At 42.3% G+C, this 20,110-nt stretch overlaps 1 protein-coding gene across 1 annotated transcript; it reads right to left on the bottom strand.

Annotated features, from left to right (window-relative positions):
• Nucleotides 1-12,710: 12,710 nt before the first annotated feature.
• LOC109239078 lies at nucleotides 12,711-13,106 on the bottom strand. The gene has a single exon (XM_019405583.1). It carries the CDS (start codon nucleotides 13,104-13,106, stop codon nucleotides 12,711-12,713), a length of 396 nt encoding a protein of 131 aa, XP_019261128.1.
• Nucleotides 13,107-20,110: the final 7,004 nt, after the last annotated feature.

The following is a 20,110-nucleotide window of genomic DNA, read 5'->3' on the forward strand; positions in this document are numbered from 1 at the left end:
TTCATAATGTCTGAATCCCTAATCTTCAACTGGTGATAGCCCGATCGAAGGTCAACCTTAGAGAATACCCTTGCTCCCTGGAGCTGATCAAACAAATCCTCAATACGGGGTAGTGGGTACTTGTTCTTCACTGTCACCTTGTTTGCTGTCTGTAATCAACGCACATGCTCATTGTGCCATCCTTCTTCTTTACAAATAACACTGGTGCACCCCAAGGTGACACACTCAGGCGAATGAACCCCCTATCTAGGAGTTCCTGAAGCTGTTCCTTCAACTCTTTTAACTCCGCTGGTGCCATACGATAGGGAGGGATAGAGATGGGCTGAGTGCCCGGCACCAGATCAATACTGAAATCAATGTCCCTGTCCGGCGGCATGCCCGGCAGGTCCGCTGGAAACACATCAGGGAAATCCCTCACAACGGGAACCGAATCAAGACTAGGAGTCTCAGCTCCAACATCTCTAACGAAAGCCAAGTACGACAAACAACCCTTCCGAACCATCCGTTGAGCTTTTATTAAGGAAATCGCCCTGCCGGGTACATAGTCAGTCACGCCTCGCCACTCGATCCTCGGAATACCCGGAATAGCCAACGTAACTGTCTTGGCATGACAGTCCAGAATAGCATGGTACGGAGATAACCAATCCATACCCAGAATCACGTCGAAATCCACCATGCCCAATAATAACAAGTCAACTCGGGTCTCCAGACCCCTAATAGTAACAAGACAGGATCGATATACGTGATCCACAATAACAGTATCACCCACCGGGGTAGATACAAGCACAGGCAAGGAAAGACAACCACGGGTCGTACCCAAATGATGAGCAAAATATGAAGATACATAGGAGTAGGTAGATCCGGGATCAAATAAGACAGAGGCATCCCTGTGGCAGACTGAGATAATACCTGTGATGACTGCATCTGATGCACTGGCGTCTCTCCTATCTGGAAGAGCATAGAATCGAGCCTGACCACCGCCAGTACGGTCCTCACCCCTGGGGTGACCTCTGGCTACCTGACCTCCACTCCTCGCTGACTGAGTGGGTGCTGAAGAAACAGGAGCAGAAGATGAGGGCTGATCCCTCTGCTGAGACTGTCTACTACGAAACCGGGGACACTGTCTCCTCATATGACCCAACTCACCGCACTCGTAGCAACGACCTGGAGCTGGAGAAGGGAACTGATGGGAACCCCTCGCTGCAGATGAACCCTGGGCTGAAGAAGCAGGAGCAGAGCTCTGAGCTGGAAGGGCACTCAGTGCAGGCTGGCTCTGCTGATGACCCTGACGACCACGGCCTGACGAAGCCCCACTGGACTCTGAACGACCTGACTGAGGAGGTCTGAAGGAACGACCTCTGCTGCGCTGGAACTGGCCCCTAGACGGAGCACCACTAAAACTACCTGAACCTCGAGGCCTCTTAGCCTCCCTCTCCTCACGCTCCCGACGACGATCTGTCTCAATCTGGCGAGCCGCGTCAACTACCTCCTCAAATGTAATTGTTGTAGCCCTTTCTCTAGTCATCAATATGCGGATCGGATAGTTGAGGCCATCCACAAACCTTCTGATCTTCTCGCGATCTGTCGGGATCATCCACGTAGCATGCCGAGCTAGCTGCGTAAACCTCAACTCATACTGAGTCAGTGTCATATCTCCCTGAGTCAACCACTCGAACTGACGACGCAGCTCTTCCCTGTGAGACTGGGGCACATATTTTTCCAAGAATACCGTAGAGAACTGCTGCCACGTAAGGGGCGCTGCTCCAATAGGCCTACGCCTCTCGAACTCCTCCCACCAATTAAATGCAGGCCCTGTGAACTGGAAGGTAGTAAAAGCCACTCCACTAGACTCCAGAATACCCGCAGTACGAAGCATACGCTGGCACTTATCCAGAAAACCCTGGGCATCCTCGCCCTCAACACCACTGAAAGTCGGGGGCTGAAGCCTACCGAACCTCTCCAGCCGATGCTGCTCGTCATCCGGCATAGCTGGAACCACATGAGCTGGAGCTGGTGCGACTGGCGCAACTGGAACAACTGCTGCAACTGGTGCAGCTGGCTGAACTGGCTGAGCTGGAGCTACCCCAGGTGTTTGTAAACCCTGAACAACCTGCTCGGGTGTGCGAGCATCGGGGGTCTGATGACCACCCCCGGTCTGAGAAGTAGCCGCCGCTGTAGTAGCTGAAACCGCTTGAGCCAGGCTAGTGCAGACGGACAAGATCTGAGCCAAAGCCTCCTGGAGACCAGGAATCACGATGGGCACTGCTGGTGCCTGAACAGGTGCTGCTGGAGCATCTACAACTGGAATTTGGCCCTGAGCCTGGTCAACTGGTGCTGGAATCTGACCCTGGGGCTGGTTAACTGGTGGGTCAGCAGGTGCTGTCCCTGCTGCCCTGCCTCTACCGCGACCACGGCCTCTAGGTGGCACTGGTGGTCGTCCGCCACGTCCGTTAGCACGGGTTCTCGCCATCTGCGAGAGAATAGAATACGGAAATTTAGTTTTCTCATAATAACAAGCCGCACGATTTGAATTTCAAGAAAGTGAAGTGCTTCCTAAAGGTTCTGTAGCCTCCCGAGGATAGATACGGATGTCTATGTACCGATCCGCGAGACTCTACTAAACCGGCTCATGACTCGCGAGGCCTAGTAACCTAGGCTCTGATACCAACTTGTCACGACCACAAACCCGATCGTGATGGCGCCCAACAATATTGCTAGGCAAGCCAGGCCACAATCGTTCCCAATTAACTGTAAACCTCAAACCGACAATCTAAAGAGATTATAATGGTTTTAGAATAATAATCCAATATTTATAATAGAATAATACTGAGAAAAACACGAAGTCTGATAAAATCGCTCCCAAAGACCTGGGGTCACGAGTCTAGAGCCTCTAAAACAATCTGAATAACAATATCTGAACGAAAATACTCAAGTCTGGAAATGTATATATAAATAAAACTGAAATAGGAAGAGTAGTCAGGTCCTGCGAACGTCAAGCAGCTACCTCAACAACCCTGATAAGCTCTGGGAAATAAAGACTGCTCAGCTAAGCCTCCGGTGTACCTGAATCTGCACACAAGGTGCAGGGAGTAGGGGTGAGTACTACCGACTCAGTGAGTAATAAGCATATAAAATGTCTGAAGATAAGAAATCCACGAAATACCACAAAGCAAAGCTAAAACTAACAGTCCTACACCTAACTACGAACTAACAGCAAAACAACTTCAAATATATCAGTCAAGTATAATGTAAAGATGCAATGTAATGCACATGACCGCTACGGCGCGTAGCCCGATCCATTTAACGTCGACGGCGCTCACTGGGGGTGTGTACAGACTCCGGAGGGGCTCTTTCAACCCAAGCGCAATATAATCATACGATTCGCTGCGGCGTGCAGCTCGATCCATACTCAGTCCACAATATGCATATGAGTCACGTAACAGATTCAATTAATTTCCCAATTTCCAATTTATTAAGAAGAATATACTTTAGATATTTAACTTCAGGAAAAGTGACTTAGCGTTTCATAACAGTGATTAAACACAGGACTGAGATCAATGATTATACAAAGCATGCTATCACAATGACATTCATCCTCTAAGGATGCTACAGATCGGCACAAGGCCCCAAACACGGGAATAAGCCCAGATATATTAAATATAGGGTGCGTATCGGTCGCCAATATAGAAACATTCTTGTTCGGGATGGACTAAGTCTCAATCCCAGTCATAACCAATCCCGCACCTGCCATGAGGTGCGAGTCATGCCCTACAATAGCGTCACAATGTGATAAGCCGGGGTTTCAAACCCTCAGGCCATCATATACACCAACTACTCACCTCTATCCGGCCGTAGAATGGTCCGCAATGCCTTTTCCTTTCGTATCGACCTCCTCGCGCGTCGAATCTAGTCAAAATCACAACGAATACATAAATACGGGTTAAAGAAACATAACCCAATTAAAAATACTCGAAAAGTATTAAAATTCACGAAGTTGGTAAAACCCGAGCCCCGGGCCCACTTCTCGAAAAATTCCAAAAATCACACCAACGGATTCCTCGTCTCGCCACGAGTCTGTGGATATAAAGTTTACCAAAATCGGAGCTCGTTTGACCCTCCAAATTCCATTTTTACATCACAGCTTTCCAAGCCCTAGCCTGACCGTTTTTGATGAATTTTCTACAATTTACATGTAATTTCTACCATAAAATCGAATATTTAGGCCAAGGAACTTACCTCCAAGTGATTCTCAGTCAAAACCCTTGAATTTCCTTGTTCAAAGCTCTTAAGAACGTCAACAATGGAGGAAAAATATGAAAGGGTCGCGGACGAAATATTAGTTTAAAACCCTTCTGTCGCCCAGCGATTTTCGCTTCTGCGGTCCCGCTTTCGCTTATGCGGGATCGCTTCTGCGGCCACATTTCCGCTTAAGCGGTTTTCATTTAGAAGCCCGGACTTCGCTTATGCGACGCGAGGTCCGCTTCTGCGGCACATTGTCCGCTTATGCGGACCCGCTGGTGCGAGCAACCTTCCGCATCTGCGGAATTTCCCTAGCCGGCCACGACCGCTTCTGCAACCACGTACCCGCTTCTGCGGTACCGCTTCTGCGGTCCATTTCCGCAGAAGCGGAAACACCAGTTGACAGAAAAATCTGACCTGCAATTACACCTCAAAACTCTCGTTTAACCACCCGAATTCACCCCGAGGCCCTTGGGACCTCAACCAAATGCACAGATATGTTCTATTACTTCATTCAAACTTGCTCGTAACATAAAAGCACTATCATAAACACCAAAATCATCGAATTACCACAGATTCAAGCCTAAGTTAAACTAAAACTTCCGAAACTTGCATTTGATCTAAAACCCGACCTAAACACCTCCGAATGATTTGAAACTTTGCACGCATATCCAAAATCACCTAACAGAGCTACTGCAACTCTCGGAATTCCATTCCGACCCTCGGATCAAAATCTCACCTACCATCCGGAATTCGCCAAAATCCAACCTTAGCCAATTCAAGCCTAATTCTACATCGGACCTCCAAATTCAATTCCGATTGCGCTCCTAAGTCACAAATCATCCCTCGAAACTAGTCGAATCATCGGAAATCCATTCTGAGCCTTCTAACTCATATGTCAACATTCGGTTGACTTTTCCAAACTAACCTTCTCATAAGGAGACTTATTGTCTCATTTCCAACCGAACTCTATCCGAATTACTTCAAATTCTCCAAACACATATAATGAAACATATAGAAGCATAAAACGGGGAAAACGGGGCGGTAACTCCCGTAACGACGGGTCGGGTCGTTACATCCTCCCCAACTTAAACAAACGCTCGTCCTCGAGCGGGTCAAGAAGCATACCTGGAGTCTCAAACAAGTGAGGATATCTGCTCCGCATCTCCTGCTCGGTCTCCCAAGTGGCTTCCTCCACGGGCCGACCTCTCCATTGTACCTTCACCGAAGCTATGTCCTTAGATATCAACTTTCGAACCTGACGACCCAAAATAGCCACCGGCTCCGCATCATAGGTCAAGTCCTCATCCAACTGGATCGTGCTGAAGTCTAATACATGAGACGGGTCCCCAACATACTTCCGGAGCATAGAAACATGGAACACCGGATGAACTCCTGACAAGCTAGGTGGCAAAGCAAGCATATAGGCCACCTCCCCAATCCTCCTAAGTATCTCAAAAGGTCCAATGAACCTTGGACTCAGCTTTCCTTTCTTTCCAAACCTCATAACGCCTTTCATAGGCGAAACCTTCAACAAGACCTTCTCGCCCACTGCATAAGATACATCTCGAACCTTCCGGTCCGCATAGCTCTTCTGACGCGACTGAGCTGTACGAAGTCTCTCCTGGATCACTTTTACCTTCTCTAAGGCATCCTGCACTAACTCTGTCCCCAATAATCTAGCCTCGCTGGGCTCGAACCAACCAACCGGAGATCTACACCGTCTCCCATATAAGGCTTCATACGGCGCCATCTGAATGTTGGATTGATAGCTGTTGTTATAAGCAAACTCTGCAAGTGGAAAGAATTCAGCCCAAGAATCTCTAAAATCAATAACACAGGCACGCAACATGTCCTCCAATATCNTTGGATTTCAGTTCAGTCCAGTTGGACAAGGATCTATCCTATGTTGAGGAGCCAGTGGCTATATTGGACAGACAGATCAGAAAGTTGAGGTCAAAGAACATTGCTTCAGTGAAGGTTCAGTGGCGGGGTCAGCCGGCCGAGGAGGCGACTTGGGAGACCTAGCAAGATATGCGCAGCCAGTACCCTCATCATTTCACTACTTCAGGTATGTTCTTTATGCTCGTTCGAAGACGAACGAATGTTTAAGTGTAGGAGGATGTAACGACCCGGTCGGTCGTTTTTGGAATTTATGCCCCGATCCCCCATTAACTGCTTCCCCTAAGTTCATTTCTGCTATTTTGGTTTGCCGGGACGTTCGGTATTAGGATTCGGAGTGTTTTGGGACACTTAGTCCCTAAATGAGAGCTTAAGTGTTAAAAAAATGGTCTGTACTAGGAACAGTGTGAAGACGACCTCGGAATGGAAATCCGATGGTTCCGTTAACTCCGTTAGGTGATTCCAGGGTTGGGAGCGTGTTCGGAATGTATTTTGGAAGTCCGTAGCTCATTTAGGCTTAAAATGACGAAGATTATATTTTTAAAGTTCCGGTCCGATAGTGAGTTTTTGATCCGAGGGTCGGAATGGAATTTCGAAAGTTGCAATAGCTCCGTCATGTCATTTGGGATGTGTGTGCAAAAATTTCAGGTCATTCGGACGTGTTTTGGTTAGGTTTTTGATCGAAATTGTATTTGGAAGAAATTTGAAGTTCTTAGGCTTAAATCTTTGATTAAATCGGTTTCCGGTGTTGTTTTAGGTGTTTTAAGGATTGGTACAAGTTCGAATAAGGTATTAGGTGGTATTGGTGCTTTTGGTTGAGGTCCCGGGGGCCTCGGGATGATTTCGGGTGGTTAACGGAGAAAATTTCTATGTGTTGCAGCAGCTAGTATTTTTCTTTCTGGTATTTTCGCTTCTGCGGCCTGGGAACCGCAGAAGCGGAGCCACAGAAGAGGCCTTGGACATCGCAGAAGCGACTTTTGGTCACCCTCCAGGAAATCGCAGAAGCGGTAGGATTTTCGCAGAAGCGGATCCGCTTCTGCGAGATGGGAACCGCAGGAGCGAAAGCTGGGATTTTTAAAGGGAGCCACAGAAGCTGCCAGTGCCTCGCATAGGCGGGGCCGCAGAAGCGGTATTCACTGTTCAGAAATAGCAATTTCGAGGGTTTAATTTCATAAGTTTGAAAAATCGATTGAGAGCTTGGGAGAAGGCGATTTTGAGTGGGTTTTGAAGAGAAAATCATTGGGTAACGTTTCTTTGATCCCTTTTTGTTATATTTCATCATTATATAGTTAAATACATCATGGGAATTCGAATTTTGGACCAAAATTGGATAATTTGGGGTAAAACTTCATTGGCTAGACTATTGAGTTTTGAGTGGGCATTTGACCTCCAATTTGGGAGATTTTTATATGGTTAGACTCGTGAGAATACGAGGGTTCTAAAAATGTGAAAATTATTCGATTCCGAGACGTTGGTTTGAGGGGCGTTTTGGTCATTTTATCTATTTTCGCGCCCTAGCTTTAATTTTAATAGCGGAATCAGTTGTTTGCAATCTTATTTATGATATGTAATTGAATTGAATAGATTTGGGCCATTTGGAGTCGGATACTCGTGGAAAAGGCGTGGTTTCTGTTGATATCGAGCCGGTTCGAGGTATGTGGCTTGTCTAATTTTGTGTGGGGGACTTTTCCCCTTAGGATTGTTTCTTGATATTTGAGTGCCTTGTACGTGAGGTGACGAGCGCGTACTTGAGCCGATTGATGAAAATCCGATTTTCACTTAAGTTATTGATATTTAGCTTTCTTTCCTACTTGCCTTATCCTACTTGAAATTATACTTGTGGTAGATTTGGAAAGCATGTTTAGCTGATTTAACTGCCTAATTGCTTAAGTTGTTTGACTGTACTACGTGAAGCATGCTAGGCTAATTCTATCTTTTGCTCTGTCTTTCGTACTTTATTCCTTGGTTTGTTTCTGACTGTGGTTGCGCATTTACATTGGGACTACGGATGTGGGATTCCGGTGGCTCCCCCCCCCTGTTTGTTTACTTTGGGACTACGGGTTCAATTCCCGGTAGATCCCCCTGCACTTCTACTTTGGGACTGCGGGTTAGATTCCCGATAGATCCCCCTACATTTTGATGGTTGGACTACGGGACGGTATCCCGGAAGATCCTTCGGTTTGGTATATGAGTTGGACTACGGGACGGTATCTCGGGAGATCCACTGGACAGTTGAGGAAAGGGCTACAGGATGGTATCCTGGGAGACCCTCATTGTTATCATTGGTATTGAGTTGTATTTACTCTGTGTTTGCTCTGTCCTTTTGTGGTTGTTATTGTCTCATTGACCTGCCTTATTTCACTGGTGTATTTATTATTTATGTCAGATTATCATACTATTAATTATTGTTATTACTATATTTTGTCTCAGTATGGCCCTGACCTTCCTCGTCACTACCCAACCGAGGTTAGGCTTGGCACTTACTGAGTACCGCTGTGGTGTACTCATGCCCTTCCTGCGCATGTTTTTCATGTGCAGATCATCCAGGTACCTCTACTCAGGCGCACTATCAGTGAGGCAGGAGGACTACGGAGATTTCGAGGTAGATCTGCTGCGTCCGCAGACCGACGAGTCTCCCTCTTACTCTATCTCTAGTACTTAGTTTTTCTTCTTCCGGTTGTTAGATATTCTGGAGTTTGGAGCCTTTATTTTTCGCTTCTGTAGCCTGTGTTGCCCGTGAGTTTCCGGGTTTTGGGGATAATTTTGAACTTGTGATATTGAGTTGTACATGCCGAGCGGCATTCAGTACAGTTTCTTTTAGTATTTAATTTGGTTTCCTCTATTTTTCCGCAATTATTATATTTTCCGCAATATTAGGCTTACCTGTTCGTGGGGACTAGGTGCCGTCATGACATGTTCACAGTCGGTGAACTAGGGTCGTGACAGTTGTAGCCTTGTTGATGTTGCTGGATAACACCTTGTGAATTTAGACTGTTTTTGGGGTAAGCGATTTAACTATTGCTCATATAAAATTTTATATGTTATTTTACCAATAGTTATTTATTATTTTAAAAACTTTTGTACTTACAGGTGTTGAAGATTGAGGCTACAAGTCAAGATGCAAGTTTAGAAGATGCACAAGCTATTATTATTTTGCTAAAAATGTTATGCAAAACTTTGATATCATAGTCTAGCTCAGGATGTTAGCTAAGTTTTTTTCGTTGAGGTGTTGAGAAAACATAGAAAGTAACATCATCGTGGGATTTGAACTTGATATATTATCTTTTTATATCTGGATTTTTCAATACCAATTTGATATTTATTGATAAAAATTACTTTTTGTTACATTGAGCTTTTAGGACTACTCATGGTTATTAATAGACCATGAATATGATCGCTATATAACAAAATTATTTTAAATGGGATGTCGTCTCTAAACATAATCTAGGAACAGTTAAAGGTTGGTCGCGAAAATGGTTTAACGACCAGATGTTTTGTCGGTCTCTAAGAGATAATTTAGGACCAATTGGCGTTTGTCGCTAAAAGATTTAACGAAGGGAATATATATTTTTTTTATCATCTATTAGGGACGAGAAATGTAGTCTCTAAATTTTATTCACGACCAGGTTTTCTGGCCGTCTCTAAAAGACAATTTAGGACCAGATACAGTTAGTCGCTAAAAAGATTTCACGACGGGAATAAATATTTTTTCATCGCCTACTAGGGACGAGAAATGTGGTCTCTAAAAGTATTCCGCGACTGGTTTTTCTGTCCGTCTCTAAAGCGATTTAACGACCAGGTATCAGGACCCGTCGTTATTGACATTTAGCGACGGAGGCTATTACGACGGGTTACGACCAGCCTTTTCCCTTCGCAATTTACCCTTTTAGGACCAGATTTCAGTTTTTAGGGACCAGATTTCCCTTCCTTAAAGGCAGTTTTTCTTGTAGTGTATTCCCTGCCTTACAGATAGAATGGCATTTTCATTTTTGCATGGTTTCTTATGGTTGCACAATGAATAAGTAATTGTTTATTAGGTAGTAACTAGCATGTCCATTGATTTATGATAAGTGGGAATGTGGGACAAAAAGTTAGGTGATGGACTATGGTTGCTAGGAGTAACTAGGACTTGCCATTATATACAATAAGTGATAAAATATAAATTCTACAAAGTGAACATCAAATTGGTAGAACCGAATGGAGAATATGACATTTGATTTGAAGCATAGAAAGTACACATATTTTCACAGCAAAGCTACCTCCACAAATGCTCAGACAAAGATAAAGTAAGGCTTCAATACCTAAAGCGCATTCTTTTTGTTCTAGTTTGATTCAGTTTTATTCTTCATTTTTTAAATATTTGTTTGGTTGGGAAAATAGTATTGTTTAACTTCTCTTCAACTATAACCTAGTAAAAAAACAAAATAAATATAATAACCATGTCGCCATCCCTATGTCCGGAGCACTATTGCCAGCTAACTTACTACTACAATAGTATTTACTCCATCCCTTGAACCAACTACCAAAATCATCCAAGGCGAATTGCGAGCAACATGAAGATGAAAGCCCGCCAGTTGGTGGACAAGGAATATCTGCAAATATGAGATGCAACTGAAGCATCCTCTTCTAAGTAAAGGCAGAGTGCTAAGAAATTGTAAAACAATTGTTAGAGTTTAACGATTTGACACCACATATAGGAAATTTACATGTTGTATGCTGGATAAGATGGGTGTCAACAATGAGTTCTACCACTTTCTGTAAGTTTACACAAATGGCCCTCATAAACCAAAATTTTCTGAGTAGAGGAGTGAAGTAATATTTTCTCTTCTTTTCCTTTTATTGGGGTCGGGTTGGAGGTTGGGAAGGGAGTAGATAAATATTCTTTAGTAAATAAGTGAGGATTGATATCGTGGACCCCAATTTTTTTTTTCTTTACGAAGTTGTGTATTAATAAAAAGGCATCCAGAACATGCAATGATTACAAAAGAAAAGGAGATATCAGCCCAAGGAAAGACAAAAACCTATTACAATACTATAGAGCTGATAAAGTCCAAGAAAAGGTCAGGGTTATGATTCACCCAGCAAAAAAGTAAAACCAAATATCTAGCCTTGAGTTTGTGTCTGACAGTTGAAATGCCATCAAAGCATCTTGATTTTTTTTGTCCATATGCACCACAAAATAGCAGTAGGAACCATAGACCAGATTCTCTTGATGGACTTCTCAGCTTTCCATGAGCTCCAGCTCACAAAGGCATCCCTGACATTGCGCGGCATAGTCCAATGTAGACCAAAGTGATGTAAACATAGACCACATATTTGCTAGGGCACATATGGCATCTGTTGGCAAGTTAGAAACCCCTTCTGATAAGGTTGTTCTAAGTTAAACAAGCACCCTATAGTGTTACCCAAAGAAAGCACTAACCTTTTGAAGAATTTTAGACTTCCAAATAACTTTCCATGGCCAATGATCAATCAATGCTTTATTAGTGCTAATGTTGTAGTAGCATGCTTTGACTTAATAGGAACCACCCCTACTGTTGCCTCATTTGAGTCTATCTCTGCCTTGGTTGTTGATGGTCTGAAGGCTGCCAAGTAGATCTAGCAAATCCTCTATCTCCCAATCATTCAGGTTTCTCATTAATCTTGGGCTCCAAGTGTTCGCCTCCCAGTTTTGAGCTACTGTAGAGTTTGAGTTAGATGCAACTGAGAATAGTCTAGGGTAAGCATCCTTCAGAGTGCTTTGACCAGTCCAAAGACCCTTCCACAATAAAATGTGTTCCCCACTGCCCACCAGAGAGTTGTATTAAGAGAGAAGGTATTCCACAACTTCTAGTTACCCTTCCATAGACCATAACCATAAGATGTATTAACCATATTGGAGCACCAATGACTATCACTGCCATACTTAGCTTGTAGCCTTATACTACTTCCTTCCATAGACTCATTCCTTCTTGATTATACCTCCAAAGCCATTTCATCATCATGCTCTTACTGTGTAGTGCCAGATCCTTAACTCCTAGACCTCCAATTGATTTGGGAAGTATTACCTTATCCCATTTCACAAGATGGAATTTGTGAACTTTGGAATTACATTCCCATAGGAACGAGCATCTGAATTTATCAAGCTACTTTCGAACTTTAACTAGTAGAGGAAATAGAGACATAATGTAGATTGGTAAGCTATCCAGTACACACAGATAATAGTTAGTCTACCACCAAAGGAGAGATACTGTTGCTGCCAGAAAGCCAACCTTTTTTCAAATTTTTCAATAACCCCACTCCACACCTCAGTTGATCTATGTCCAGCCCCCAATGGAAAGTCTAGGTAAGTGGTTGAGAATGAACTTGTATTGCAACACATGATCTCAGCCAACACCTCCAGATTAGGTACACAATTAACAGGGTATATGACATTTTTGAGACAAAGCTTCAAAAATCATCAAGGTGATGTTGAGATATTGAACTTGGGACTCCTTTGCACCACAGAAAATGAGAGTATCATCGGCATATAATAGATGGGACACAGAGACGGAAAACTCTGGTCTACTGCTAATACCAAATCCCTCCAATCATTGTAGTTGTTTGGCCTTCTCCAACATTTTGCTCAAACCCTCCATTGGTAGGATAAAAGGCAAAGGAGGTAAAGGAACCCCTTGTCTTATTCCTCTCTTAGGGGAGAAAAAGCCAACATGGCTTCTATTCACTAGGATAGAGTACTTGACAGTAAAGATTGAGAATTTGACCCATTTGATCCATTTGTCCCCAAATCCCATCTGTCTTAGGATTGAAATGATATATTGCCAGTTAATTTTGTCGAAAGCCTTCTCTATATCAAGCTTGAAGAGCAATCCGGGTACTCCAGTTCTTAGTCTCCATTCTAATGCTTCATTTGCAATAAGTGCAGCATCTGAGATCTGTCTCCACTTTAAAAAGGCATTTTGAAATCCTGAAATCAGATTCCCCATCATCCTTGTTCCCCATCATCCTTCTGAGTCTTTCTGACAAAACTTTAGCCACAATCTTGTAGACACTTCCAATGAGGCTAATAAGTCTAAAATCTTTGAGTTGAATTGCTCCTTCCTTTTAGGGATAAGTGCAACGAATGGGACATTAAAGGACTTGACCATGTGGCAGTGATTGTGAAAGTGATTAAGAGTCCCCATGACATCCGGCCTAATAGTATCCAACATTTTTGATAAAAAGCCATGATAATCCATCAGGTCTAGGGCTTTTATTAGGTGCACAGCAATTGATGGCATTTACTACTTCCTCCTCTTCAAAATCAGCTTCCAGAGCTTCCTTCTTATCAGAGTTCAGGCTTCCCAATCCTTCAAAAGTAGCATTAGGCCTCCAGCTCTGATTCTCAGAGAATAGGTCCTTGTAGAAGGCTAGAATCCCACTTTTGATTTGTTCCTTGTCTTCAATTATATCATCTCCAACTTGTAACCTGTCAATACAATCATATCTCCTGTTAGAGTTGGCAATCCTTTGAAAGTATTTAGTATTCATGTCCCCTTACTTCAACAATGAGCTTAGGCTAACTATTTCCATCTTCAACTGCATGTTCTTGTTAGATTCAGCTTGTGTTGGCAGCCTTCCTTCAGTTGCCTGCTCTATTAGTAACAATTCTTCTAGGGCTTTGTGTGTTCTTGTGCTAACTTTTCCAAATACCTCTTTGTTCTATGTAACCAAATCCTTCTTCAACAGCTTCAGTTTTTGGGATAGAATAAAATCTGGAGAGCCATTCACCACAAATCCCTACCACCCTTTGCTTGATCAAATCACCAAACCCCTCATGTTGAAGCCACAAGACTCAGCAATCCAATCACCACATTCCAGAACTATGGTCTGATACTACTTTGGGGCGAGCTCTCTGATGAACCAAGCCAAAAGAATCATTCCACGCAGTAGAGATTAGGAACCAATCAATTTTAGTGGCCTGCAATGAGTTTTCACCCCTAGCCCATGTGTAAAAAGCTCCTTGAAAAGGAAGGTCCACCAGACCCATTTCTTGAATGAAATCAGAGAAAACCTTCATAGCCCTTGATCTCCTGATGCAATTGAGTCTTTCATTCTCAAAGTGGCATACATTAAAATCTCCACCTATTACCCAGCTGTCATTCCATAATCCTCTAACTGCGCCCAGTTCTTCCCAGAATTCAATCCTGTCCCAATTAGTGTAAGGGCCATATACCCCTGTAAAGCAAAATCTAAAGTCAACTTGTACCCCATCCAACATTGTAGAAATAGAGTATTTCCCTTGCTGTGATTCAATGCAAGTCCATTGTCTTTTGTCCCATATGATGATCCTCCACTTCTGCCACTAGCCTTCAATTCTGCCCATCCTACCCATCTCAAACCCCAAAGATCTCTAACTACAGCTATAGAGCAACTTTCAGCTTTTATTTCTTGTAAACACAATAAATCAGGTTTCCATTTTTTAATAAGAAAGTTTATAGTACTTCTCTTGCTTGTATCATTGAGCCCACGGATGTTACAACTAATTAGTTTCGTTTTTATTCTAAGAAAGTCTTATGGTGCCTGCCCCTAACAGACCCTTCTCCCTTTTCATATGTAAAGGTGCACCAACTTCTTGGCTACTTTTCCCCCCTTCTTCTTGGATTTCTTCTCCCCATTTTTCTCCTCCCTTTGTTGTAGCTTCTAGGCTTGCCTCTTATGCTCCATTCTAACAATCAATTTCATGCTCGAAGCCTGTATAATGGACTACGAGCCTTGCATGATTTGGTCATAGCAACCTTGGTCCAATGAGAAGTCTCAATAACCTGATGTGAGTTGATTAAATGTTTCCCTTGGGAGTTCCCCTCATGCCACTAAGGCTAGCAAAAAGTAATCGAATAAAGCATTTGTTCGTACAGCTCTCGATAGTAAGGGCAAGAGCTCGCTACCCGAAAGAGAAGACACATCTGAGTCGCTAAATCTGACCATGGAGAAAGTGATACGAAGGAAAAGATTTGGTGAGACAAAGAGATTGCATGGGCTCAGCTTCATCGTCGGCATTTTCTTCTCCTTGGTCAGAGTATTCAGAGTTGCACCTAATATCGGGTACCATCTGATTTGTAACTCCCTTTTGTAAAGGCAAAGCAGAGGCTTTTGAGAACCGGGAGGTTGGACCAGCCTAGTGACTCTCCATTCCATTAGCTTCTTCTTTTTAATAAAAGAATTGGGCCTCTTTCCTTTCTTTTCCTTTGAGTAATAGTGGCGGCCCATTAGTAAAGGAATATTGACCTGGTTGTTGACTTTAGTATGGACCAGGTTGATAGATGGGCCAGTCCGAGAATTAGATTCAAATTTTAAATCAACTGGCCTGGATTTCAAAGCGTTTAACTCTTTCGACCTTTGGTCTCTCATGTGTGACCTTCTGCCATTTCCCTTGCCGGCTATCCTGACATGCCCGTCTGGAATAATTGAGATTTAAAAGACCAAATCACCCACAATGAAATCAATCTTGCAAGGAGGTAATAATTGAGATTTCAAAGACCAAATCACCCACAGCCAAATCGATCTTGCAAGGAGGTTCCGAACCTGAATCCTTGATGCAGATGCGAGCCCAAAGGAGATTACTCATTTTCTTCATACATTCATCGGAGTCTATATAGCCAAGACATTCATTGCCAATGAATCTTAGTGTTATGGAATACCAAAAGCCCTACTCCATCGGTGACCCGATATTTGTGCAGAAATTTTGATATCCAAGACCGACAACCACCAATCTACAGAAAGTCGTCTGCCATTCGAGAACCAGTCACCAAACTTGACCTTCCCTGCCTCCTTTGAAGACGGAAGTTCAAAAAGAAAAAGATTATAAGCAAGAGAACAAACTCTCAGCCTAGTCGTCACTGACCACCGAATGGTGAACCATTTTTGCAAGACCTCCAAAGATGGGTTATGACAGAAGGAGTCGTTGAAGGAACCAACAAGGCAGCAAGAGAGGAACTGCAAATTTATTTGTTTCAGTTTGTTCAGGGTTCCCATCCCCGACCATTTCTGTAAATTTGCAGCTTGGATGTAAGATTTCTCGGGTGATGTGCATCTTTGAAGGTCTGGGTTAGAGCTCCCCAGAAATCTGGTAATTTCATCAGCAACATCGCACCAACCAAAGTTGTATCCGCCTCTGGGATTATGACTGCTGATTTTTTATCGCCAACCCGTTTCTCGATTCAAATGTAACACCTATAAATGTTGTAATTCTGATAGACCCTATTTAATAAATTCTGTTTTTTTCATCCCGTTTCGTACCTCTGGAAGCCTATCATAAGTTGTCGCATATCCATCATAGATTATTCTCGTCGATCTTAATTTTGCTGAGAAAACGAGCACTCCTCTCGGTAAGAAGAAACCACCTATAATGACCACTGCTAATATCTGTGAGTTCAAAAGATTTAATTCCTACTTTAAAGATAACCTTTTCCCCCATGTTAAAAAATGACTAATCCGGCGCCGGAAAAGGAGATGCCATCTCAGAAAAGTTAAAAGTTGAAAAGTAACTTTTTTAGAGAGAAGTCAGACCTCTCTCTTTGGGCAACTTAGTACTTTGAATTAACTTCGTGGACCTCAACTTTGTTTGGGACGGAAGCTTAGTTGTAGTAGTTGTTGTTGTAATACACACGTACACAGTATCAAAAGTATGTACAAAGTTGTTGTAAAGAAAAGGATTTTTTATTTATAAAAACAAAAAGCTAGTTTCACCAGGACCGGAAGTTTCTCCTGTAACCAATTGACCATCAAGCTAAATTCCTATGAAAACTCTGCCAACACACACTGACTGATGTCAATTATGGACCTTACCACTGGATGCCAAACTTCGACCGCAGAGAGCGGACTTTATTCTGGAGAGAATTGTCCATGTTCGTTGATAGCTATCCTGGCTTGCCTGTACAATTATTTTAAGCAAAATTAATTGATAGGATGAAGGTAATTTAGTTTGTATCAAACTGAGGCAGTCGTGTAAAATACAACAAATAACTAGGTGTCAGCAACAACAATACCAATCTAGGATCCTAATATTACTCGTATCAAAAAGGGAGGTTTTTGGGTTTCTTGTCCTAGAGGAGGAGGAGGAGGAGAGAGAGAGAGAGACCTCCCAGGGATCCGTCATAACGAATTCTGAGCTTTTACAAGCTAACTGGCACATTGAAACACGATGCTCAGCAGATATAAGACCCTGGAAATATAAGGAGGCAATGCATTAGCAATACCTCTTTTTCGTGCATTAGTAACATTAACACCAGAATCAGAGCGTGTTCAATCTTTTATATATAGTAGACCAGCAGAAAATTTGAACAGAGCATGAAACTACACCTCATGACTAAGAACTACGAGTGTTAGTATAACATTGTGTCAGGTCGCATACCACAAATAATATACGCTAGTTCACAGTGTTTTGGAGAGCGGGAAGCGGAGAAAAGCGAGGAGGCCTTGCTTCACCAAAGCGAGAGGCGTGAAGCGAAGCGCGCGCTTTTTTCATGTGAACCGCAATTTAATACATAAATAAAAAATATTAAATAGGCATTGATAAATGTCCAAGAACTCAATAAAAATAACATATTAAGCAAATATTTCAATTCTTAAAATAACATTGGACTTTTGTGCTACTGCTAATTGCAACTCCATACGCCCAAGCTAGATCTTTTTTTGGCTTGATGCCATTGAATAATAAGATAGAATTTACTAAAATCATCAACAACAAAAAATAGAACTGGTAAACCAGGGCAGAACCAGTGAACAACAGTTTTAAAAAAAACAGGGCAATAGCATAACATAGAAAATAGAGCAGAACAGAGAAAAGAAGAATTGGAAAAAAATAGAAAAGAATAAGAGAAAGAGAAGACGAGAAAAGAGGAGAGGAGTCGAGAGGAAGCAGGTAAACCAGAGAAAAGCAGAAGAGGAAGAGAAGAGAAACTTACCTTGAGAGAATAAGAGAAAAACTGAAGAAGAGATGTCACAGGATGTTTTGGCATTCAGCAGTAGCGAGAAATGCTTTGGAAGAAAGGTGCATAAATGTATCTGTAATTTTTTTTAGAAAAAACCCTAGGCAGCCGCTATACCTCGCTTAAGAAAGCTTTTCTCGCTTTTTTTACACGTCTCGCTTCTCGCTTTTTGCCTGAAGCGCTCGCTTTTTTTCAAATGCCTCGCTTTAGGTCAAAATAGCACAGACCTTGCGCCTCGCCTCGCTTCAGCGCTTTAAGAAAGAAACGCTTGCTTTTAATAACCCTGCTAGTTCATAATGCAACAGTGTGATGATCTGAAGCAAGTTAAAATATAGCAAAGCTACTACTCCCTCTGTTTCAATTTATGTGAACCCATTTGACTGGGCACGGAGTTTAAGAAGAGAGAGAAGACTTTTGAACTTGTGGTGTAAAATGAGGTACCTATATTTTGTGTGGCTATAAATCATTGGTAAAATTGTTTTCAAAAAAGGAAAGGGGTCATTCTTTTTGGCACGGACTAAAAAGGAAATATGTTCACATAAATTGAAACAGAGGGAGTATTATTCCTTTTTATTATCTTGTTTCCAGTTATACATTTTAAAGCAGTTTCACTGCCCGGAGAAAGGCTACATACCTTCTTCTTATATGCATCATTTATTGGTGACATATAACCTCCAATTACGCAGAACCCTTCTGAAGTCAATGCATCTCTTGCCAACTCTGAATCAATATTGCCAAAAGTTCAGCATAACCCAGTAAATAGATTAAATGAACTTCATAGTCTAACATCATATTCATTTTGGGCAGCTTATGTGCTTGAGGAATTATGACTACTTGCATGGTTTTTTCACATTCATCTGAATAGAAAAAACATTGAAAGATTATTCTTCTTTCTAAGCAACCACAAGTGTCCCCTTCAGTCCCAAACGACCCCCACCCTCCACCAACCCACTCGTGCAGGGGAAAACAAAGGGAAAAAGGAAAAAAAAAGAAAAAAGTCAGCAAGAGAAACAATGTAGAGGTTGGATAGTACATACCAAAACAGCACAAGTGCATGTAAGTAGGAGGATTGAAACTTCCTGTCGATACAAGAACTACATATGTCCTTTTCCTACAAGCAAGAGAGAGAGTTAGCAATAAGGCGGGTCCAAAATTTAGTTTTAAAGAGTTTTAGCACTGAGCTCGTTGTACTATTGATGTTATGGATTCAGATATAAACTTGATGGAATTTTAGTGATACTTCACATATAAAATTTGAACTATGTATCGAAAATACTGGGTTCGAGTGAATCCGCAACACGAAGGATGCATCCGCCTCTGGTTAGTAACTGACTAAGGAAACCTCCTGGAAGGTGGAATTGGGACTTACATGAAAAACTGATTTCTAAACTAGGGGTACTTGAGTAAAAATGAAAATTTGAAAAGGATCAATGTGCAAAACTAAGCTCATTTATGCTGCCCTAAAAGCTTGCCTATAAAGGCACTCTTACTTCACTAGCAAGTCAGATTTTAGAAAAATTAGAGATAAAAAATCCTGAAAAAAACTGAAACGGCTGACTCTGAAATAACACTGAATTCCCTGCATTTCTTGGTTGAAAACTACTCAAAAATTTGTCTTGTTTTTTTGGTTTTCTGATCTCCCTTGTTAGCCATAACTTCTGAAAAACTACAAATTCTTGCACTTGGTTAAAATGGCTTGGGTTTTGGGTTTTAAAGCCTGGTTTTGAGCTGCTGTTAGAATCCTGTTTCATTGCTGGTTTCTAAGTTGATTTCTGCTGTTGCTGATTGCTGATTCTTCACCTCTTTGGTTTTCTTTGTTCATTACCAGGTATTTCTTCAAACCATCATCAACAAGTGACTAAGAACATGTATTTCAAGCTGAGGCCTGACTGAATACAAGTTGTTTTGAATTTCATTTCCTTTGTTTCCTCTATTCTTTAATGTTCTGTAATAGACCCTGTATTATATATGCTATTTCAGTGTCTTATATTATTAGTATGTTGTAGAAGTGAACTTGTGCT

This window comes from Nicotiana attenuata, unplaced genomic scaffold (assembly GCF_001879085.1).
Source record: "Nicotiana attenuata strain UT unplaced genomic scaffold, NIATTr2, whole genome shotgun sequence".
Taxonomy (NCBI): Eukaryota; Viridiplantae; Streptophyta; class Magnoliopsida; order Solanales; family Solanaceae; genus Nicotiana; species Nicotiana attenuata.

Bases quoted from the DNA above. Each gene is read 5' to 3' on its own strand.
- LOC109239078 (XM_019405583.1), bottom strand. From the start codon at position 13,106: ATGGGGAATCTGATTTCAGGATTTCAAAATGCCTTTTTAAAGTGGAGA.